Consider the following 24,705-nt stretch of genomic DNA (forward strand, 5'->3'; position numbering starts at 1 on the left):
GTATTGCTATGAATTCTGTCAAGTGTATTTTTAACAGTGCTGTTAGTGGACAGCCATATCCAGTTTTTTTCATCATGTTGCGCGAGTTGTCTGGCGTATGGCTGTTGAAAAATACCGGATGGTTACCGAAGCTTTTGCAATCATTGTGGTCAATTACGCACCTTTTAGGCCTTCTCATGAAGATGTGTGCCTGTCACCAGAAATGTTCTAAATTGTGCTTAAATAAAGTATGGCTGACAATCTCGACCCTTTCTGTCCTCAAAACTGCTTCAGAATACAGCTATATTCAAATCTTTGTGGACAATCATCCCACCAAAGAATCACCAGTCTGCATGCCAGTCATCGATGTTGGTCTCTCTGCCTCTTCCTGTGTGATGGCACATTTGCCAGGAACACATGTATGTATTGCCAAGTTTAATTTAAGAAACCATATGCCGTATTTTTCTGGAGAGAAAAAAAAAAGCTGCTATGAAGCTCTCATCTTCACTGTAATATTTTTTTGCTTAATAAACACCAAAAAGGTCAGGAACCAGATGTCCTAATGAACTAAAATTGGTTAGTGCACGTTGCAGTTACTGGTTTTGAGGCCTAGGCTGCAATGGTAGGTACAGACGAGGTTAACTTGGCTGCCTTACACGATCTTTACCATTCTCGAGATATTTGTCAACACTCTTGAAATGCATTTTTTCTGCTACTCATGAAAGATGAGGGACAAGGAGAATGCTACACAGTGTACGCCAGATTGGTCACCGACTAGTGCGGTGACATGAGATAAAGGAGTAGAGGCACCAAATTTTTCAGCGTGTGCTTTTGCCCTGGAATAAAGTACGAAACACTAGTAAACATTGATCATCGCGTGGAGTTCATCAGTACTCAATAAATAATTTGTAATTTAATTTTTTTTTTCCATTGTAGTTTCAGTTGCCATATCACTAGCAAGTACAAGGTCATGTAAGGCATACAGAAGCGACAGTATAACCACTGCTCTGTAGCTTGAATGCATTGAAACACTGGCACTAAACTGCTCCAGAAGCCAGAAAGGCAGCACGTGAACAAACAGCTATTATAGTTCAGACTGTGTATGCCTCGCATGATCGGATGCTTACTTGTGATGCCACAACCATCTTTTCAACTGCTGAAACCAAAACTGCATCGAAGACTTAATCCAATAATAAGGTTAGGCAAAAATAAAGTACACCGAATTCAGTTTTCAATATTTGGTTATAAGTGAAAAAGGATAGTCAGTATTCTTTAATAGACACGTTACACGCACTAGGGCAAAGAAGAAAATTAAGATTAAGTAGCGCAGTCATGCGTTCTACTCTGTAGTATTACTCTGCTAGTCTGCACACCTCTGCAAACTGGGAGGCTTCAAGCAGTCAAATTGATGGGCTATAGTGCAGAGGGTCATAAAACAGCCAACACCCGAATCCACTAGCTCAATGTTTTCTTCAGCTATTTCCTTGGGGCTTATTGTGAGGCCCTCTCTCCCTTCTCCTACCTTGTGCCATATGAGTGGGCTTGTTTGAAAACAAACGCTGTAAACTGCAGGAACGGCAGTCTACGAAAAGTCAAGGCCTTGGAAGGTCTTCCTTCCTACAAGGCGCAGTCAACACACAGACTCCTCAGGTTTGGAAAGGGACATGAAATGTGGCACTTCAGCACCACACCGCGTGATGAGGAGCACATGTTCCAGAGACTAACAGTGAAGAAGTGAGCGCGGGCAGAGTCGTGCGCTCAGACCTAGCTGCATGGTGGCTCCCATTCAGTTGCTGCTATCGTTTCGAGTGTGTGGTCTGTGCTGTAACTGTACTTAAATGGCTTCGTGGAATGCACAAGGTGCTCGTGGGCATCAGCGTGCTACAGGTAAGGTGGCTTTCTGGTGCCAAAAGGGGAGACTCGACCCTGCTTTTGGTGGAGTGACGGAGAGAGCAGGCAGGGCCAAGACAGGGTGCTGACGTCAGTCCAAGAGAGAGGAGCCACTGCGCTCTGCACTAGTTAGGTTGGTCAGGCTGATGGAGTTGTGTGAGAAGGGAGCTCTGGCCCAACATTCCTGATTGTTAAATTTGCATGATAGCAACCGCCTTGGTTGATTTGTAGACAGGTTGCAAATAAACTGCTGCATGTTGTTAACTGCCATCACCCACTTAGTGCAGTTGCTTAGTTGAGTGGGCTCCTCCACTGTATGTAGGGACACTCATGCGAAGCCATACACAAGTGCCACGAAAAAGTATGATATTCCGGCTACCTCGATGGTTAAGCAGCAGTTCCGTCGCTGTCAACATGCAGACCCAACCTCTCTCTCCATTCAGTGCAGAAACCCAACATCAGCATGACAACCTAGCTTTTGCAAGTCAAATTGCACTTGTATTTATGACTTACAGTTCCTTCCATTTCTTTTTTATAGGTGATGGCATTTCTTCCTATAAGTGCAGCTGTAAATTTTTTGTGCCATTTTTGTGCTGATTACTAGTAAATCAAATCCTCTGGCTGAAAAAAGGTTAAAAGAAATTCTAGGCGACTTTTTACCACACAAGATTACCATATTATGTTGCTGAAAAAAATTAATTCCGAAATAAGCGCCAAAAAAAATCAGCCAAATTTTAGAAAATAAAAACCAAAAAGCCTGACACCTGTATATAAGTTCACTACTGAGCGCAGGTGAATTTCACATGGTGATTTATGTTTGCTAATGTCTTACACATCATTGAAATGCAAAAATGCACTATGAAAATTTTGGTGTCCCTAAACCTTGAACAGTTGTCAGCAGTTCCTTGTTTGAAATTGGACAGTGGCATGCACACAGCACCGAAAGTGGCACCCATGTAAAGCTTGTGCAACCAGTGCTTCTGAGGTAGGGACACAGACGCTGCTTCGGATCTGCACAATGGCTTGCCTAACCTGTCATTATTGGGACCCACAATCAGTTGTCTGTCATCAACGCTTAATGAGATAAGCTGCATGCATGGACAATGACTGCCTACGGACTTAAAAGGACTAACTGAACAAAACACCCTACTAGGTTAAGTAGGAAACAAAATGACCTTGCCTCATATTGGCAGATCCAAGCATATAATACCCGTGGAATCAGAATAATTTTTATTTACCACTGAAAATTGCATAAATCAAGCTGAAGCAACATTCCGCAGAGCAAAACTGTGCCATTATTGGTGTATCTGGCTCAGTGGTTTGGCGCTCGGCTACTGAGCCGGGGTTTCCGGGCTCAAACCCGGCCGTGGTAGTCGCACTTTGTTGGGAGGTGAAACGCAGACGCCCACGTGCGATGTCAGTGCACGTTGAAGATTCCTAGGTGATCGAATTTATTCCGGAGCCCTCCACTACGGCACCTCTTTCTCTCTTTCTTCTTCCACTCTCACCTTGATCCCTTCCCTTGCAGTGCTGTTCGGGTGCCCACCAGGATACGAGACATTTCCTTTCCTCAAAGACCAAAAACAGTGCAAAACCATGTGACGATATCTCAGTAAAATGTGATATACAGTTGATTTTTTTTAACTCTTGCACAATTTTATTTTGAAAAGCATGAGAGATACATCAATGTGGCCTGTTGAGTTGGATTGTACAGCAAGGCAGACATTATGTGCCTCCTATGAATTTATAGCATGCTATCGCGGTTCGGCTACAGAAGACGATGACAGTCCCAACACACCTGCCAAGCACGCGCAGACTAGATTTCGTGGCTGCTCAACTGGATGCCGGAGGCGCTGTCCCATTCCCGCCTGGATGAGTGGGTCCTGCCAGATATATTTGTGGAGACCCGACAACGACTTGTGTCTGCGATTCATCTCCACAAATTTGGTGACCCTGACGTGATACATCGATAGGTCGCCCTCGACCCTACGTGCCTCCACCATACCGACAAACTGTCTTTGATGCCCCCATTCTTTGGCCCATCCTGGCATCCGCGCAACACAGCGCCTTGTCACGGCTCGTTATGTCTGGCCTTGCATCAACATCGACGTTCACTGGTGCTCGCGCACACGGCTCAGCTGTCAGCAAAGCAAAGTGCATTGACACACTGCGACTCCGCTTGGCACCTTCCCGCCTCCCCGCTTCAGCCACCTGCACGTTGATATTGTCGGTCCCCTTCCTCCCTGCGGGAACCACCGCTACCTGTTAACCTGCACTGACAGGTTCACGAGATGGCCTGAAGCGATGCCCCTTCTGGACATAACCGCGGAGTCGATCAGAACAGCACTCATCACACTCTGGGTAAGCAGCTACGGTGTCCCTTCCACCATTACAACTGATCGTGGCTGTCAGTGCAACTCCACATTACTTGCCAACCTAACTCAGCTCCCCGGCGTCAATCACATCAAGACGACCTCTTACCACCTAATTTCGAATGGTGTCATTGAGCATTTTCACCGGAAGTTGAAGGCTTCAGTTGTGGCATCCGCTTTTCCTTTGCCATGGATCAAGTGCCTACCCCTACTCCTGCTTGGTTCCCGCACTGCACTTCGCAGTGACTCTTCTACCTGTGCAGCAGAGCTAACATTTGGCACTACTCTCCGTGTTCCTAGAGAATTCTTCTAGACCTCACCACCCATGCCTGCTGACGTCTGAGATTACGCATACCGTCTACGCAGCGCTATGAGCACTGTCGTTCCACCATATCAGTGCCAGTATTCCGTCGTGTCCATGTCCCTCCCAGACCTTCAGCAGTGCACTCACATCTTTGTTCGCCACGACGCTGTACGCCCACCCTTGCGGCCACCATACGATGGTACGTTCAGGTGCTCCGGTGTGCTTCTAAGCACTTTCTTCAGCTCATCAACGGCCGAGAGGACACAATCTCAGTTGACCGCCTCGAACCTGCTCACCTTGACACCGACGTCATCGCCAACTGTGCAGCTGCATCCTCACCCGACCGTGCCATTCCTCGTCGCGTACGATTTGCGCCAAGAGTATCCGCTTTTCGCCATTCACACCTGCCAAGCACGCGCAGACTGGATTTCAGGGCTGCTCAACTGGATGCCGGCGGCACGCTGTCCCGTTTCTGCCTGGCTGAGTGGGTCCTGCCAAATAAATTTGTGGAGACCCAACAATGACTTGTGTCTGTGATTCATCTCCACAGACTTAACTAAAATTAACAGAATTAACTAAAATCAACTAATTTTTTATAGCAAAAGGCAAGGTTATATTGCAAAATTGATGGCAGTCAGCATCGAAGGTAAGCTGCATTTTTTTAATTTTATTAATTACCAGTGTGGTTCAAAATATCGACCACCAAAAGTATGCATTTGAAAGCTAGCCGAGTTTGCATTCCTGCATTGGATATTTATAACAAGCCTTCCCCCACACTCCTTACGTGTCAGAAACAGCAGGTGCAATTGGAGCATTTGATGATGTAGAAGAAGTTGATTTCGGCGATGCCAGGTGCAGTGACTGCGTTCTATAATTAGTGTGCGAAAATCAGCTCAACAAGCTTTCAAATGCACGTTTTTGACGATATTTCGAATGATATCGCATATTAAGAAAATTTAAAAACAGGACTCACCTTCGATGTTGAAGGCCAGCAATTTCGCTGTAGAACTTTGCCCCCTAAAATGAAAACTTAAATAGTTCATCTAGGTTAACTGATCGTCTGATTCTTGATCCATATGAGGTATCTAATATCCGCCTTACTGTACTAATGTAGCTCAACAGACTGCACCAAAAATCTCAGTTTTTTGAAGAAAAAAAAATCTGTAAAGGTTAAAAAAAATCACCCTGTATGTGGCCACAGTTAAAGTGCCACTGTGTTTTGCATCTGTCAGTCACAGTCAGTCAGTGTCAGTCTGTCAGTGTGCTAAAACTCTTCAGCAAGACATACGTGAGTGTGCTGGCTTTCAAATGCAGAGAGGCAGGTTAACACTGATTGCCAAGCTCAGTTTCTGATTCCTTAGTTTTGTCAGTGTGCAATTGCTACTGCACTCACCATTCATTGTTTCCAACATTGGGAGTACTACAAACAACTGTAACTGCTGAACAAAACTTTACCCATAAAATGCTATGCCATTTCTAACAAAACCATTGCCAAATTGCGTGTCTTGCATACTAAAGGTTCATCATCATCAGCCTGACTACGCCCACTGCAGGGCAAAGGCCTCTCCCATGTCTCTCCAATTGATCCTAACCTTCGCCAGTTGCGGCCACTGTAATTACTTCTAATTACAAAATTACAGGTAATCAATTACCTGTAACACATTATGTACATCTCTGGCACTGGCTACCTGTGTGTTTGAGGTCGTGATGCACTGTGTCAAGATGTGCAATGGTGCTGTTCAGTCCAACATTCCCGTCGTCTCAACACACCTGTGGCTTTTGCATTTCCCTCTCTCTCGGGATTCCGTGTAAAGGATACCCAATGGATGCCTACCTGTGGCATCCATGTCAATATTCTGATGTGACCTTTGTCAATTAAAGTATAATTTGAAAAATCTATTTGGCTTACTGTTATAAACTTTTTCTGCTTTTAACTGAGAAGCCAACGTGTAACTACACGCCACCAAGTTCTTTCTTGGAGTCCTATTTGATCTCAAGTTCATCAACTCTATCGTAAAGCGCTAACTGCATGAGGTGATGATTTGCAGCAATGAGCTGAGGGCCGCTGAGCCACTGTCACTCAGGTTCTAGGTTTGTAGGAAACTTCGCCCATCGCCCAGTCATCTTGTTCCACTCCTTAAACCGGGAAAATCACCACTCGACATTTCAGCATGCCGCCCAACTGCACTCTCCAGCAGTGTCGGGAGAATCGTGGAAAGAATGTTGTTAACACATGCGGAATGGTACCTGGAGCGATACCAAATCTACCCTGGATTTATGTCTGGGTTTTGACGTGACCGCTCTTACATCGACAATATGGCTGACCCTGTAACATCCATCCAGCACCAAAAAAATTTGAAAAGATTGACCGTGGCGCTGTTCTTGGACATAAAGGGCGCCTACAACAACGTAACACAGGCCATTTTGGATGCATTAGAAACTGCTGAGATTTGAGGCCTCATGTTCAGCTGGATACGCAGCTATTTGGTCGAGAGGTCGTGTTTTGTCCAGACTTAAGACGGACCAATCTCTTTGCATCTAAATTCACGCGGAGTCCCACAGGGTGGAGTGCTGAGCCCAATACTTTTCAACCTTGCTCTCATCAGCCTGGTTGACTCATTGCCACAATCTGTTCAGATCTCTATATATGCCGATGATATCTGTATTTGGGCATCAAGCGTGACCCATCCCTAAGCTCATGCGAGACTGCAAAAGGCGGCAACGATACTGACGTTATACCTTCGTCAGCAGGGCCTAAATATTTTGACAGAGAAATGTTCCCTCGTGGCATTCACACGAAAAAAAAAAATGACAAGTTACCCCATATATATTAATGGCAAGGCCATTCCCTATGAGAGAAGTCACCGCTTTGTTGGCACTATTATCGATAGGAACCTCTCGTGGAGTCCCCATCTCTACCTCATGCGAAAGAGACTGACAGCGATTGTTCATATTCTCTCCTTCCTCGGGGGAAAGCCCTGGGGCACATCTGTGCACTCGATGCTTCTACTATACCGTTCGCTGTCCCTGGGATATATGCGGCATACCTTTCCCATTTTAAGCAATATTAGAAAGACAAACATTCAGACACTTCATAGTGTTGAAGCGCGAGCTCTACAAATCTGCCTTGGACTACCTAAATGTGCCTCAACAGCAGGCACAATTTTTGTCGCTGGGGGGCATCCCGTTACTTCATACATTGCTGTTGAAACCATGAGAACACACATTCGTCACGTCACACGAGTTTCGAGTCATCTTGAAGCTCTTCCAATGCTCAGACCACATACTGCATTGGCAAAAGTAATCCAAGCTCATTGTGCCTATCTTCCTTCGCAGTTCACCCATGCTTCAAGACCATGCTCACCCATATGGAGTCTATGAACCTCGGGTACACCTCTCTATTCCGGGAATTACTAAGAAGTCTGGTGTATCATTGCCTGCTCTCAAACAAATGACACTGGATCATTTGCATTTTAACCATACACACTGCATACATGTCTACACAGATGGCTCAGTGACTTCAACAGGCTCTGCTGGGTCTGTGGTGATACCAGCCAGGTCTATTTTAATTAAGGTGAGGACTACCTATCTCACCTCTTCAACTGGCAACAATGCAAGCAACATGGCTGGCAAGTACTCTGGCATGCAGGCGCAATTGAAAAAAATCAACCTTCAAGCTAATTTTATCCCTTGCATGGAGACGGAGATTCTGAGGCGGGTCAATGTTGAACATCTGATAAACAAACTCTCCCTGCAAATGGCCCGAAAACGCTTGTAGAACTTGTAGGATGTGGGTTAACATTCGTGCCTTTCCGCCCTCTCTGTATCTATCTATCGCCCATTACCCGAAAAAAATGGCTCGTCAAAGTAGCCAACAGAAAAAGGTGTTGCGGGTACAAATGTGACTAGTTTTTATCACATCTGCTTGCGCTAGCGCACGCGTGTGCGCCAGTCATGGGCTCCAGCAGTCGGGAGCGTGCCCCCTGTCGGATGCACGATGACGCATTCGCCTTCTTACGTATAGAGTGCACTAAAAATAGCCGCGTTGCATCAAGCGGCACGAGAAAGGCAGAGGTGCGGAACAGGCACAGAGGCGGCCATAGCCCTGGTTTTAAAAAGGGAAGGTCAGGGGCTCTTTCGTGGGGAAAGGACTACTGACAGCAGGAGTGCTTGCCCGATTGCGTCATACATAAGTGTGTGCTCGGGCGCTTATGTCCAATTTCTTTATGCCTATTCGAACGGGTTACCATTGCCTAGCCTAGGCGCTTCATTTTTCGAACTCGCGCAGGCGAGGGCGTTTATGTTGTGCTTTGTTTTACGTTTCCATAGTAAAGGCACCTTTTTTGTTGAACCTGCGTTGTTTGTCGGGTCATTCGCCATTCCCGAACCCCTTTGGATCAAAAGGCATGGATTCCAGCATTTAATAAACACAATATTTCACTGTTCTCTGTAGCTGCATCCACAATTCACTTCGGCAAGCCCAGCAATGATGCATATTTTGCAAGAAGAGTTTGTGTTTTCAGCATGGTTTAAGCAAACAAGCTGCCAACATGCATACACAATTCACTGAAAGTTTGGTAGGAGCTGTGGAAAATTGAAGGGGGTATAGGCTGCACCTCTCACTTATTACATTTTATAGCACCTCAGAAATGTAATTAGGCACCACTGTGCAGTGTACTAGTGCAGGTGTCTGATAACACCAGGTCACTGAAGCAGCCACAACCAAGCAACACTGCTGAATGCGCCGCTCTGCTGCCTAGTTTCGCTTCACACGGGTGTACCAGTGGCAGTGGCAACGGTAGGCAATCGCCATTGTCATTGTACAGTATGTCGTGATGAATGTCACTTCATGCTGTTACACTTCAGGTAAGATCAAATTCGCTTTTTCTGCCGACATACAACATTTTCTTTTTAATTGTTTACATGTTTTCAATGTGTTATGTGCCATTACTGAGACTTTGGCCCAGAAATTTGCTCAAACAAGATTTTTTGTTTTTCCCTTTCGCTTTCCCTTGTTTGATGAGAACATTATAAATAGAGGATCTCATGTTACTTAGTCCAGCCACATACCGCATTAACATTTCTTTCTTATCCGGGCCAGTGTTTGACTCGATAACACAGGTCATAAACGCGAGCAGGGCCGCAGGAAAAGAAAAAAAGATTGTCACTTCTGTAGGCACCCATCAGTTGTAAAAGTGCTCATACTGAACAAGGGTCATGCCTGTGGTACAAGGGTCCTCAAGTTTCTGCGGAACCCTGTGTCCCGACTTCACACCTTCCTACCCGACATGCACAAAAATACCCAAATGCTATTTGTAACAACTGGATGAACAGTGAAATATCCTGCTATCAGTAGCCATACTATTAATCAGCCCCAAAATAAAGTGGGCAAAGGGAAGAGGGCAGAGAAAGGAGACTGATCTCGGGAACCACAAAAGTACTCCAAGGAGCCCATTTTCAAAACCCCCGCATTGAAAGGAGTCCGAGTCTAGCTTGTTTTAATGGCACACTATATGCTTATGAATCCAGTGCAGATTTGCGCAGGCCTAAATCTTAAATTCATTGTGAACCTGGCAAGGAACTGCACACGCACATTGGTGTTTCCCCAACTTCTCCCTCTGCAAACCATGTAGCCGAAAGTGCTCAGAATAACTTTTCAAACAGTGTACCGTAATATGCAGAGGTGCCAAAATACACACTCCACAATAAAAGTAAATACATTGCGGGCATGCTTTCAAAAATTCAAACTTTTTAAAACTTAACCAGGAGCACGCTCTGAACCTGTGGAAACAGCGAAGTATGCATTACGCCATACCAATCTCAGCTCACTGTGATAATGAGGTCAAGGTAGAATCCAGCTGGTGAAAGGATCTGCAAATAAGGAAAGGCGCACGCTGCAGATCAGAGTAATGCTACAAACACGGCCAGTTTGCACAGATGAATTCAACAAACTCACTCCCAGAATTGAGTAAAGCAAGTGAGGGCTCCTGCTGCAGCAGAAAAACAAAGTAACGACATTGGTAGCTGCTGGTTGATACACACACGAATTAATTGTTTCGTAAATGCACTAGATGTGCATTTCCAAAACAATTACAATAAACGAAACAGTGTAGTGGATTCACTGATACAGTAAGTGCTGCACATGCTGCTCGCATGGAACTGCGCTGGAAAGTGGCTACAGCAGCTGCTGCCTTGTCCCTTGACAGCCACATGAAGTCCACACAGCGGCCGCTAGCTCTCCTCCAAAAGACATGCTGGCTCAGCGTCATCTTTTGTTTGTCTGAATACCCTCTCAGTGCCCTTGGCAGCGGGTTAAAGGCACGCAATGCCTGTTGCTTATGAATGCATTAATTTTTTTCTGGAAATCTTTCCCATAGCTTCCTCGAATGCATTGGAGCACACAGAACAAGTGTTGGGAAACTATGGTAGGGACAAGCATCCCAAATGTTTAAACAAACGCAAAGAATTATACCAATGCAGTTATTTCGGTTGTAAAACGATAAATATTTCCATGGGCATCGACCTAGTGCTAGCTGAAGGCTAATGAAGTCACGTATTCCTTGCGGCATCCGTCGCCTTACACATGAGTTACTTGGCAGTGACGGGCCTGAGCGGATAAGCACAATGAATGCATTGCTGCAGTCTCATGCTGTACAGAAGGTTCGTGGCACTCCGAGGTACGCCAGTATTTTTTTTCACACTGAGCCAGCTCATATTTAAACTTAGGCTCCCCGCTGGCCAGCAACCCCTTCTTTCGCTCTTCGGAAGTATCACAAAGAAGCTGATCTCCTGCATTGCAGCACCGCGTGAAAAAGGAAGCAAAACATACAACTGGTCAGCACAGGTAAACGCCACCTACCTGTCGGGAATCCCGACGCTTTGATAGCGCAAGTCACGTACCCCATCTGCTGAAGCTGCGAGGAAGGCAGTAAAATCCCACAGTCCAGCGCGTTTACGCTGGCACAAACAGAAATAATAGCTGCGGCCAAATTGTACAGAGGCCATGAGCGAAGGAGATGAATCTTGATAAAGACAAACCTTCGTTAGAGGCAACCGACTATCGATAGGTGCACAGTAGCAAACATGCAACAGTCCTTTCAAGCGCGAAAAAACGACCTCATCGACGCCACTCCGCGGTCTCCTTGCGCGCCTTCACCCGCACGATGTCGCGAAATTTACATCAGAAGACGCCGCATTAATCATCGAGACCGTCACACACTTGCGCAGTCGTGCAGCAGCTCTTTCAACAAGCCACAAGGCGATGACAGAGCGACGACGAACACTTTTATCTAGTTGGCGGGCAAGTACGAAACAACATCGCGCGTGCAGAATGAATTATTTTGACAGCACTCACCTCAGTCTGGAAAAGGTTGAAGGTAGGACTGCCCAAACCATGAACTGAGAGCAAAATTCACCGAGCTCGCATCTACCAAAACAGCAGCGGGCCGATTCACGAGAGAGAAACGAAAGCGCAGATAGCGCAACAAGGCGCTGGAGCATACACGTGTTCGCCCGTTCCCTGAAACGCGCGCCATCCTCGGCCTCGGCATGATTTTAGGCGTCTGGGTTTGAGAGTTACATGCCGCAAAAACAGAAAACCGAAAAACCCTCTGGCGTCACATCCGCCAACCGTCCTCCTTTCCACCTACTCTCTGGGCGCGCATGCGCAGTTCTGCGGAGTTTGCTCTCTCGATGTTCAGGTCGGCGCGTGGGCCAACGGACTGCCGCCTCGCCGCCAACTCGTTGCGGCAAGCAAGCGCCGGACGCATAGAGGTCTGCCGGCTTGGCTTGGATCGATTCGCCTCGGCTCGGCTTCTTCCCAATGCGCCGCATTCTCTCCGCGTTACTCCCTTTTATTTCACTTTTCTGCACCCGCGAGCAGACGAATATCCCTGTATTAAGAGAGTAGCGCCGCTGTCGGCCATTTTGGATACCGCTAACTTCTCGAATTTCGCTCCTTCTGCGGAGATGACTGCAGTGAGCTCACTTTTTAACAACGCTAAAGCTTGACGGAGAACAGCTGAGGGACATGTCGTTATTTAGGGGTCGACTAACGTCCGCAGTGTACGTGGTTAAAACGCAGCTGCGTCCAACAACGCCGCTGCTCTCTCGACTACCGTGACTCCCGCGCGTCCGTAGCGTCGGCTCCGTCGCCAGCCCAACGCTGCCGCACACACTGCAGACGTCGGGAGCGGACCAGCGTTTTCGTGCGGGGCGCGCTTTCGTGTGGACCGCTCGTTTTGTTCGCGCATGCTTCGCTTTCCCGGGACGTGCGCAGGCGAAAAAAGCGACGCAAACGGTCTGGGAAGGGGGAGCGAGTGGTGGGACGTTGAAGGCGCAATGCCCTCGGAACTTGCGCGGCGCCGGCTTCGCACAGAAGAACCTCAGCAGCTGAGCAACGATCGCTCGCTTCGGAGTCGCCGTCGACGGTGCGTCCTCGTCGCGGCGGCGTGAGCTTTTTCTGCCTTCGACCACGGTCGGCTGAACCCGGGCGGCCGGGGAGGGTGCAAGTGAGCGAGAGAAACCCGCCCGCGGCCACGAGATGAGGCTGGCCCGGAGCAACGTACGGCTGCTCGTTCTCATAGCGTTCTACTTTCTGTTCATCGTCATCGGCGCGTCCATCTTCTCAGCCATCGAGGCACCGCACGAGAACTCGGTGATCCGCAAACTGAGAGCCAAGCGCGCCGCCTTTCTCGAGGAGCACCCGTGCGTCAAAGGCAAGTATAGTGCTTTTGTACCCCTTCTTGAGCATTGCCTGGCAACGTGACCAGTGCACATCGCAAACATGCTAACTGCTTTCACCGTTACGTTATTGAACTGCTCGGTAGCGCGAGGAACAACTGGACCCAGACGTCGTATGGTCGGCTTGACCGCTGTCAGTTTACGTCTCGTCGCACCGTGCCAGTCGTTTTATGGGCGTCTTTCGTAGCGATGTCGAATTCAATTGCGGATGTTTTGTTCGATGTTTATGACGGGGTGAGGCATTGAACGAACTCGAACAGCTTGCCGAGTGGAAGTACGAGGTGGTATCGCCGCACCTGTTGACTGCAGTTTGATTCAGAGCAGCTTTCCAAATGCTTGGTGGCAGCTGTGGACGGGTTTTGCTATCTTTTTGTCTTACTTATTCGTGCGTAAGGAAACAACGGACCGCTGAAACAAAAATGAAGGATGCAGCAGACACGTAATAGAAGCTTGCTTTCTTTTTTTTCCGGCAAGAGCTCGCGATCGCTTTTCCGCAACGGACTCTCAACCTTTTAACATCAGGCATGCGTCACTCTTCATTCCACCATGGCGTCCGCTATACTCTTTATTTTTCTTTTATTTTTCTTTTCTTTTTGCGATTGTCTGCCTGTGGCGATGACGGCCTGTCGCAAAAAACCAGGACGACTTCTCAAAGCATCACAATTTCAATGAAGCAGGCGTAATTGGAAACCTCTGCACGCGTCTGCAGTCGACATGTCGCTGTAAAAAAATTAAAAAAAAGTGTTGCACAAGGGGAAAAGCGGTGTATGTTGACTCACAGAGCGCATTCACGGATGAGCCCATGGAGACAGGTTGAAGTTAATCAGCGCCCCAGTGAAGCTGCACATGTATCGAGTGATGCCGAAGTTCGGAGATGTAAGCTCCGAATCCATTGGGGCTAATTTTCGTTTTCTCCACACAGTTTTTTGAATGGCAGAATGGAACACGTCTTCTCCAGCTTAGAGAAGAAGCGCACTCCACGCGACGTCAGATGTCAGAGACAGAGCGTACTCCACGCGATTGCACAAGCTGTCAGGCATTCGAAGGAATAGACGCCGATAGTAGCCCTGGTTTCGAGCGGTAGTGCCTGTGTGGTATGCGTTCTGCGGGAGGCCAGCTTGACTGCGCTGGAAGCTTCATGATCGAAACGACTGACAAACCATCACTGGTAGCCTAATTAGGAAGAAGACATCTGCCTGCCGGAGAGCAATTAAAACTGTCTTTGAACCGCCGCTATAAGAACCGTATACGACTCTCCTGCCTCGGTATCTTTATTAAATGAAACGTTTTGCATTTAGACAGGACGTCCTGTCTCCTTCTATGTCTTTGTCCTAGTTTTATGGGCTAGTCTTTTAATTAACGATGACGCACCAACTAGCCCAGCTTTCCGCCTTTATTATGTAGTTCGGATGGTTAGGAGCCTACTCGGTATCTATAACTTCAGTAATGCCCGAAATGAAGAGTAAGTACCATTACTGTTATTTATTTATTAATACTGCAGTCTTGGCACGAGGTCTTTCCACGGCGGTTACAGTGCTTTATGATACATGCACGCAGTCATTTGGTTTACAAAGGCGGTGCATTAAGACAACAAATAAGTGAAGGCAGGTTTCTTGTAAATGCTAGGAAGTGCAGCCGGGATATTTCCATGGGGCTCAATCACCGCAGGCTCAAAGTCATGATATTTCTCAATTCGAGATCCGAACAACTTTTTCCTTCGTCATTCCTCATTCGACAGCGGCAGTTTGGTTTTTTTTTTCTACCGCATGCTGGCGTTGTCGGGATCACGGCTGAATAACCTTTGCGCCTATGCGTTCCAGGACCCGGAGCCGATAGGTCCGTAGTTCGACTTGCAGCGCCATTCTTATATCCAGCGACCGGTGAGAGAACCGTTTTCGCGCAATACTCGAACAGACTCTGGGGTGAACTGGATGCAATGCGCTCAACACCGCGCATAAAAGCATCTCGCGCTTGAACATTTGTTGCCCGTTATCGCGCGCTCGAGGTAAGCTTTCCTTTCTAAAGCGACTGATGAGATGTCAAGTCTTTCTCCCGTCAGGTCCACATGCCGCGTGCCGCGTCTGCGGAGGGCATCAGATTGCTCCAATCAGCGCTCGTTATGTGCGGCCCGGGGACGCGGTGAACGACGTTGCTGAAAGCAATTACGGTTCGCCTCATTAGTGGGCAAGTTTGCCGGTGGTTAGAGCTTCGTGTGTTGATCAATGGCCACCATGTTGACTCCGGACTTTTATCTCCCAGCCGCACTTTTTTTTCACGAGCATGCGTCTATGATGCAGTAGTTAGCGTTTTAAACAATTAACCCGCTGAATTATCTTGCGAGAAGACTGTAGGGGAATATTTAATCCAATAGCCTTAGTAACTGTATTGGCGGCGGAAGTTTACCGTTTGAAAGTAACAAAAAGCGAACAAACTGGTCGCTCGAGAAAAAAAGAGCCTCGTATTTTCTGGCCGTAAGCAGTCTCCTCCGCTTAAAACGTGTTATACGAAAGCGAAAAAACCTGTAATTAAATTAGTGAGAAAATTATAATATGGGCTAGTATGTGGACACTCCCCTGTGCCGAGGCCTTGCCTTAAATTATGTGTTAGCCGGAGAAGTGCGTATGACGTGTTATAGCAGTGGAGCGCGTATACGTACGCGAAAGTTTTTAAGTAGTTACCTTAACGCAATTAGTTTCGATTCCCGGGCAGCGGCCCAGAATTTCCGCGTAAGAGCTGATTAGACCAGCGTGCTTTGAGTTTTGTTAGAGGCAGCCTAAATAGGCGAGCCGCGAAGCGCAGCAAAATGTTCGTTCTCGTCTAAAACCAACTTACGAGCGAAAAAGCAGACTTTCACCGACAACTTTATGGGCACACGGAAAAAGAGAATCTGCTCTTAAACAATTCTGGTACGCGTTACTTGTACTTTTCGTCGCTGAACCAGAATTCTCATTCGTAAGACAACAGACCGTCGTTAATTTTTCTTACAGCGTGGCGAACGCTTAAGTGAAATTTCGCCTCTTTTCGAGGGTAAAAAACTCTTAGGACTCTTTTCAGCGTTTTCCTAGAAACTTGCCACTAAACCTTTTGTAGGGTCTTGCTTCGAAATGCACTTCGAATGTTAGTTCGAAATTCGAGCCTAACCTCGCTTCGTAACTGCGACTAACTTTGCATCGCAGATCCTTTCAAACGCCGTCTTCCTATGCCAATCTGATTCGAGTTACCGTCGGCACAGCTCCTTTGTATGCAGAACTACAGGAAAGAGGCTAGCTTGTGCTCTCTGAATCGATCAAACATCGTAAACCTGTGCGTGAAAAGCACGAAATGCGAGAACAAAAACTTCACAGGACGTACGACTGTACAGCATGCCTTCGCAGTGCCCTGTGAATCTCTTTTCCTCGTCCTTTGAGTGTTCGCTCATTAGTTACCATGTCTGAGCCTTTTTGATCGGCGCTCCGAAAAACTGTTTGAACTGTTTGAACTGTTTCAACTGTTCTGGATGACTAAGGCAGGTAATGAAAGTTTTTCAAGTGAGTTTACACGAATGGAGAGGGAGAAAAAAAGGACTTTATTTGAAAAGGCGCCAAAATTGGCAAAGCACCGATGGCATTCATCCTACCTATTCAGCTCTTCTACGTACTTTAACAGCAGCCAAATACGTTTTTCCTTGCAGGCTATACATGGTGTTTCTTGTAAGACTTTCAATAATTTTTAAAGATAGGGTTTTTGAGTTAGAGGAGCGACTTTCTGGCATATCATTGTCAGCGGTCTAGTACATCAGAATACAGCTAAGACGTGCTAACTAGCAGACATGTTAACTAATGTTGAATAGTTAACTGCTTAACTATTACTGATAGGCTCCTTAATTATTGAGAGACGTGTAGCCCACCTTAAGTAATATCCACATCAGTTTTTATAATTTCGGAAAACGCGGTTACCCGGGGCGCTGTAGCCCAACAGATTTTGGCTATTTCGACGAGTTACGTGCACTGGAGAGGTTGCTTTGCCTGCAAGCTTCTCGAGAGCGCATGTATTCTGGCGTCATGTAGCTAGAACGTGTTGGGCCACAGCGTCGAAGGTAACCACGTTTTCAAAATTCTAAAAATTGTTATGGGTATTACTTACGGTGGGCTACACGCCTCTCAATAGTTAAGGGGCCTAATAGTAATAGTTAAAAAGTTAACTATTCAGTATTAGTTAACCAGCCCGCTGATTAGCACGCCTTAGATGTATTCTGACATACCACACCGCTGACAATGCTATGCGAAAAAGCGCTCTTCTAACTTTAGGGAGGAGGATGTAGAAGAGGAAAGGCAGGGAGGTTAATCGAAAGAATAATCGGTTTGCTACCCTACACAGGGGGGGGGGGGGGGGGGGGGGGGAAGGAAGGAAGGAGTGAGGGGATAAAAGAAAAGAAAGAGAAAGGAGAACAACAGAAAATTGAAGTCGCTCTAAAACGTCACTGTTCGTTAAAGTCACAGCCTATCGTGCAGGCCAGAAGTTCTCAAGAAGCGGAGCAGTGCCTTGCAGGCCTTCTCCGCCGACGACCGCTTGTGGAAAGCCTTGGGTGAAACTCCCTGTATATGGGTGTATATTATGAGGAACACAATGGCGGCCGTTAATTCGGTGGCACTGCGGTACGGGCGAGTGCATTCTATAAGCATACATAACGCCACAAGTTGAGCAATAGCGTGTGATAGACAACACTACTGAAGTGGGATAGACGTCAGAACCTTCGAATTTCGTGCCGCAGTATTGCTAGAGACCAACCTGCCGCTAAAGACACTCAGACATCGAAGAAATGATGGGATATCTTGGTGCAGTTTGTTTCGAACGTTCTTATGGATCGTTGTTTTGCTTTCATATATCTAGCTGTCCTCTTCACTCTATCCGCAGTCTTCGTGTACCTCTCCTGACGGTACAGGACGCCAACGCAATCCGTTTCACACGCTAACCATAAGCGGTGTGCCTTAAATATTTCTTCAGCAAAATCTTCTGTTAAATTTCGTAAGTAAGACGCCGCGGTGGCTCAGCGGTTACGGCGCTCGGCTTCTGGCTCGAAAGACGCGGGTTCGATTCCGGCCGCGGCGGTCGCATTTCGATGGAGGCGAGATTCTAGAGCCCCGAGTACTGTGCGATGTCAGTGCACGTTAAAGAACCCCCAGGTGGCGCGAAATTTCTGGAGCCCTTCACTACGGCGTCGCTCAACGCCTAAGCTGCTTTGGGATGTTAAACCCCATAAACCAAACCAGAAATTTCGTAAGTAAAAGAAAGATAAAAATACGGCTGGGAGCTAGAACTTGACGAATTGCTTGCAAAAGCGCCTGTTATGACGACAAATCGGCTCCTAAAAGCTTAGCATGAGAAGCCAACTGCGTTATTATGGTTTGGTTTGGTTTATGGGGTTTAACGTCCCAAAGCGACTCAAGCTATGAGGGACACCGTAGTCAAGGAATCCGGAAATTTGGACCACCTGGGGTTCCTTAACGTTCACTGACATCGCACAGTACACGGGCCTCTAGAGTTTCTCCTCCAAAGAAATTCAACCGCCGCGGCCGGGATCGAACCCGCGTCTTCCGAGTCAGCAGCCGAGCACCATAACCACTGAGCCACCGCGGCGGCGCTAGTGCAGTTGCCAGCATTGCCGTGGTGGATAAGATACCACACTAGCGGCCCGTGCATAATGTACAGTCTTTGTTAAAAGTAACCAGGCTGCGTGGCTTCCTTTTCATTCGTATAACAAAGCCCTCACGGCCTCCCTAAAGATCAAAAAGTTCTTTGAAGGTGAGAGCAGGGGTTCTTCCTACCATACACAGACTTAGAGTTTGAGGGCTGGCATAATAGCTTTAATATATGACTGAGAAGAAAAACGTGCAGCCTGGTTACTTTTGACAAAGACTGTACATATGGACATTTTTCTTCAAATGAATTCAGTTGTAAGTTCAGCGCCGTGTTTGTCTCCTCCTCTTTCTAGTCCTGTTGTCTAGCGCTGTTTGAAGTTTCCTGTCACCATGGAACACCAACTCGCTCAATCTGCCGTCCTTCTACAGCCAATCAAGCCAGATTTCCCTACGTTCTCTCCGCACCAGGCGCAGACCGACTTTTCTTGCTTTTTGTGTTCTTTCGGTCCTTCATCGCCGTCTCGTTAAGCGGAAACTGCCGCGCTTAACTAAACCGCGCACGCGAACGCCCCCCTGCGCTCGTCGTCGAGTGTTGCGCCCATGGCCAGCGACGTAGGGTGCATTCTCCACCTGGCTCGCTGTTTATTATTAAATAGGCCCGGCCAAGTTGCCTGCCTACCGTCTGACCTCTGCACCCTTGGCTGCCTCCGCAGAGTTCTGGGGCGACAAGAATGATGGCGCGCTAAAGTATACAGGGCAACCGCACGCGCGAGAGCCTGTCTTCGTACTCTCTTTCAAAAAAAAAAAAACAACAAACAAAAATGCCCCTCCCGGCAAGTGCTGAAAGGCCTTACTCAAAGATTAAGCGCCTGTTCCGCGAAGCACCCGCTTGCAAATGCGCCGTAGCGTAAGCGAAACTGGCGTCGGTGAAACCAGGGCGCATTGCTTTATTTCTGTTTATCTTATTTCTTGGTTAAGGCTGGAGGGGGGAAGTGACGTTATGCATTATTTAGTTGCGTGATCCCCGCGCAAAGCCGCGTCGCAGCGAGGCAGGGGGATAAGGGAACAAAGTTGCCGTTCGGTAACCACGCAACCATTGAGCCGTAACCGCTGGCAACTGAGCGCTGAAGGCAAAACAAAAAAGTGTAAAAAAAGAAAAAAAAACGGGAGTAGCAGGGGAAGTACGGCTTTGGAAATGTGCAGGCATTAGTGGAAAGGGGGGGGGGGGGGGGGGGAATGGAAGCTTTTAACGCGGCCTCGGTCGACGCTTTCATCCCAATTGCTTGGCTCTCTTATTTCCGTCTCGCGACCGGAGCCCTATTTATATACATCGGGGTCGGGATCGCTTTTATTCAATGAGTTATGGGTGAGTAACCCGCGCCCGTGTGGAGAGGATCAGTGTTTCGTCGCGCCGATATCAAGGTCGCCGGTTCGATTTGTGAGGCCGCCTTCCGCGTCACGGTGGGAGATTAATGGAGGTGGAATACAATAGACGGTACCAATTGTAGTAGTGCAGTTCTCTCTCAACTCGGCGTTGCCGAAGCTGTAAAAAATGTGCGGTGAATGTTCCGGACTTGCAGTCTTTTCTGGCCCGTATTGTGGAAATGAATAAAAATGAACGCATAAAAAAGCGTATTAGTACTGTGTAAGCAAGAATGAGCGAATTAATGCTGATTTGTAGAACGTCCTAAAGCAATAACATTAAGCAGACATACTGAGGCGCACAGATTATGTCAGTAGCAAAATTCAAAATCATTCCGTCGCTTCTTGATGTAGCAGCACTCCAGTTGAAATTATCGCCGGGAGTTGCAGTGACTTACATTATACCAACTTGACTTCCGTTTCTGCAGAAGTTGAAACCTCGGTTTGTTTCGCGAATTGTGTTGGCGAACCCTGTTTGTGTGGTACCATAAACACTTAAGATTTTTCTTTTTCGCGCGCGGAAACGAAATCTGATGATGTCAATGCGGTCGAGATCTATATCACAACACAATGAGCAGGTCATTTTAGAGGTGACGCAAACAACCAGAGGGGGGGCTTTAGTTGGTACCTTTCGAAAAGTCCCCGTAAATAGAGCATGTGGCAGATCTTAGCCGTTTGGTCGTCACCTCTCCAGTATGCATGGAAGAGGACGCTATGAGAATGCGTCGTTGCATTATTTGTAAATGTTGATAGCTGAGACAAGCCAATTAACATCTTAGCTCAGAGGTTTCTATATCTGCGTTGTCCGTTCTTTAGTGTCTATTTCGGCCGCTGCCAGTGTTCGAGTGCCCAGTTGCGCCTCTCGATTCGACAACGTACTGGCATTGGCTGGCTTCCTTGCCTGCAAGAAAAGGAGATCGAGGGCCGCAAGCAAATTAAAGCAAAAGTAAAGAAAAAACGCGGTTACGCATGACTGGCACAATGGCATTGGTTGCATTTTGTTGCGGACGCCGACACGACCGCCGAACCTATAGATGACCGCGATCAGATTGGGATGGTTGCACGATACTTGCACGGTACTTGCACGCGTTCTTTGACTCGCCTTTGCCATAGGTGGCAAGGAAATGGGGTCCGTTTCCTATCTGTGCAGCGGAGCAATTATGGCATCCCTTAAGCTTTAAATCAGTGTAAGGTAAGGTAAGGTAAGGTAAGGTAAGGTAAGGTAAGGTAAGGTAAGGTAAGGTAAGGTAAGGTAAGGTAAGGTAGGAATACAAGACAGGGCGAGATAAGATATGGCATGGTAAGGTAAGGTAAGGCAAGGTAAGGTAAGTCATGGTAAGGCAAGGTAAGGCATTCTAAGTTAAGCTAAGGTAAGGCAAGGTAAGGCATTCTAAGCTAAGCTAAGTTAATATAATCTAAAGTAAGCTAAGGTAAGGTAAGGCATGCTAAGCTAAGTTAATCTAATCTAAAGTAAGCTAAGGTGATGTGAGGTAAAGTAAGGTAAGCTAAGGGGAGATAAGCTAAGGTAACGTAAGGTAAGGTAAGGGCTCCAATGTACGGCTGAGGAGTGAACTCCACTGCCTGATTATTTTTAACAGACACCACTTGCAGCTTTCGTAGCCGACGCGTATAGCAGCGCACAGTGCGTTGTATCATGTGGAGGAGCAAATTGTTTTCATAAAACCTCTCTGTCAGGCGTCGAAAAGGACGTACTACCTCGTCTTCTCTCTCCACCTTCGTTCGGCCGAAGACGTCAGGGCCTGAGAACGATGTTTTGTTTGTTTGTTTGTTTTTTTTTTTTTGCCGTGAACCGTACAGTGCTTCGTTACAGTGCGTACGCCTCTGTGGCGGCCAGCATTCACAGCATCCGTGTCAGCCTGCATGCCGCGACACCGCGACGCGCCCCGCAAACAAACTCACCCGGGGTGGCGTTTGGGAGCCTAACGCAATTTGACCCTCCGCGAGATGCGCGTGTCGCAACCGCAGAGATTGGCGGCCTTTTCCGCGTGACACTGAGTCGCTAGTTCCGGGGCTTTCAAAAGCACCGCCCACAAATTTCTGCGCGCGGCTTATTTCTTCCTGCTGGCGCCTTGAATATTCTCTGCATTTCCCCATTCCTGAAAGAAAGAAGGAAAGAGGGAAGGAAGGAAGGAAGGAAAGAGGGAAGGAAGGAAGGAAAGAAAGAAAGAAGGAAGGAAAGAGGGAAGGAAAGAAGGAAGGAAGGAAGGAAGGAAAGAAAGAAAGAAGGAAGGAAGGAAGGAAAGAAGGAAGGAAGGAAAGAAGAAAGGAAAGAAGGAAGGAAAGAAGGAAGGAAAGAAGGAAAGAAAGAAAATAAAGGACGCCACTGCGGCGAATAGATTTCCGTGGTGTCAGGAGACGGTAGTATCGATATCTTTTGTGCGGATCCAGTTTGAACGGTCGGTATATCGCACGCCGCGACGTGATATGGAAACGCTGCATTCAGTTGAAAACTTGAATATAGCAACACCGCGGCCTCAGAGAGCACCCTACTTCTAGGAAGGCTCGTTCTTTCAGCTAAAGCCGCGTCGAAAATGTTCCCTCCATTCTCGCCCCCTTTTTCCTTCCGACTTAGACAAAACCTCCAGCGTTCCCGGGGCTATATTTCGAACGTGTGGCTCACCTTAAAGACCAGTATCTCTTCCTACTTCGTTTTTCGCTTATAAGCTTTTGCCTGAATTGTATTTTATTTTGCCTAATACGAATTTGTCGCTGTTTATATAACATCTGTTGTTTATTATTAAAGTTGGGCCCATCTTAAGTTTTACATTCTATGTTTGTGTAGCATTGTCCAGCGTATGCTTCTGCTGCCTTGCATAGTGGATGGATTATGGTTAAGCAACTACAGCTTTTTGCCTCGCCTCCCCTGTCTGTGATGGAAAATAAAAATCAATAACTGACTGAAATTAGCTTGCATTAAAGCCTCTGCGGTTCTCAACGTGGATGTCGCGCTGGTTATTTGACGTTAACCACGTCCACGCTGTGCCCTTGTTCATAACACATTCTCGGTACGATGTATGAGTGGGTGTTAGGAGCGTCCTCTTCGAAACGCCATGCTGCAGCGACCGACTACAACGCTTCGCGTGGCACCATGGAGGTCATGCGCCAATATGCGTTTTATTAAGGCACGTCGGGAAGACCTTCGGCAGTGGCGCAGCGGAGCCGTCAATCTCATTTCATCCTCACGGCCAGCCTCATTCAGTTGTGCAAGGTTATTCTGATACTATTAAGTCTTTCATTTCCTTATATCGCTGTCCGTGCAGTTTTCTGTTCAACGGCCTTTGTTTCTTTTTATTAAGATATCTGCGTACAGGAATTACTTTTTCGCCTCTGAGACAGCTTCTGAGTTTCGAAGAAGGGTTCGAATCACGGACAATGCGCGAGACATATTAGACCGCGTGTTGCAACGCGTGAACTTCGTAAACAAGCCGTGACAAGTTTTCGTGCTCTCATTGTATGGGGCGTCCATTAGCGGAACAGCTTCGAGGTGACTAATAACCTCCTTTCTTTTTTTTTTCTTTTCTACGCACACGGCAATGCGGCAAGAGCAGCAGTTGTACGAGGCTGGCGTGCGACTGCTATGTTTATCAGGCGTGTCACACTATCGTGCAAATATTAAGGCGAAAGCCTTTAATGCCTCATACTGTCGTTAGCAGACTCGTCGGCAGGAGTGTCGACAGACGCGTCGGCAGCCGTGTCGACAGACGCATCGGCAGATTTGTCCGCCTTTCGGCGTCACTGCTTAGAAAGAAACTGCGCCGAGGGTAGGAATCGAACCAGGGCCTTTGGCATTTGAAGAGGAGACGCTACCACTCCGCCACGAAGGCTCAAGGTTCGAGCATGAATAAAGGCGCATCTAGTGAATGCATAGGTTTCATAAATAAAATAAAAGGAATAAAGGAAGGAAAGGAAAATAAAAATAAGAAAATAAGCAAAATAAAAGCAAAATAAAATAGGATATGAAAATAAAATAAAAAACAATAAAAACAAGATAGGAGCAAAAAATAAAAAAATATGAAAAATAAAAAAGTAAATACAAACAAACAGTGCGCCAGGAAACGCTTTCGCCTTGCAGCACTTTAGAGAGCCAAAGTGCCTCCTGAATTATTGTGTACAGCAGTTGCGTCCGAAAAAACACAACAATATATATATATATATATATATATATATATATATATATATATATATATATATATATATATATATATATATATCTGCTTTTTCAGCTGACTGATGAGTTTTTCCGGACTGCAGCACTTTTCATCGCGCAACAGCCTTCAAAACTTTGTGGGGCGTCGCAAACAACGCGAGACTCTGCGTGTGTGTGTAAACAACTGCTCTGAGACAGTCGCGAGCACGC

At 47.0% G+C, this 24,705-nt stretch overlaps 1 protein-coding gene and 1 long non-coding RNA gene across 4 annotated transcripts in view; one reads left to right on the top strand and one right to left on the bottom strand.

Annotated features, from left to right (window-relative positions):
- The window catches only part of LOC149332346 (uncharacterized), a 29,152-nt gene extending 17,034 nt beyond the window's left edge, over nucleotides 1-12,118 (bottom strand). For 2 of the 3 annotated variants that reach the window (XR_016285149.1, XR_016285150.1), the window contains exons 1-3: nucleotides 11,900-12,118; nucleotides 10,361-10,416; nucleotides 4,842-5,036 (exon numbers count right to left, since the gene is read on the bottom strand). This is a non-coding gene — a long non-coding RNA (uncharacterized LOC149332346). Of the gene's footprint in view, nucleotides 1-3,084; nucleotides 5,037-10,360; nucleotides 10,417-11,899 lie in introns of those variants that run through there. The other variant, XR_016285148.1, reaches the window with a different exon arrangement.
- Nucleotides 12,119-12,681: 563 nt separating this feature from the next.
- LOC149332347 (potassium channel subfamily K member 1-like) overlaps nucleotides 12,682-24,705 on the top strand; it is a 160,942-nt gene continuing 148,918 nt past the window's right edge. The window contains exon 1 of the mRNA XM_089557243.1: nucleotides 12,682-13,262. Within this exon, the coding sequence (XP_089413369.1) occupies nucleotides 13,088-13,262 (175 nt within the window). The 5' untranslated portion in view covers nucleotides 12,682-13,087. The remainder of the gene's footprint in view (nucleotides 13,263-24,705) is intronic.

Source organism: Amblyomma mixtum, chromosome 8 (genome assembly GCF_055824585.1).
Source record: "Amblyomma mixtum isolate Tamu chromosome 8, ASM5582458v1, whole genome shotgun sequence".
Lineage (NCBI taxonomy): Eukaryota > Metazoa > Arthropoda > Arachnida > Ixodida > Ixodidae > Amblyomma > Amblyomma mixtum.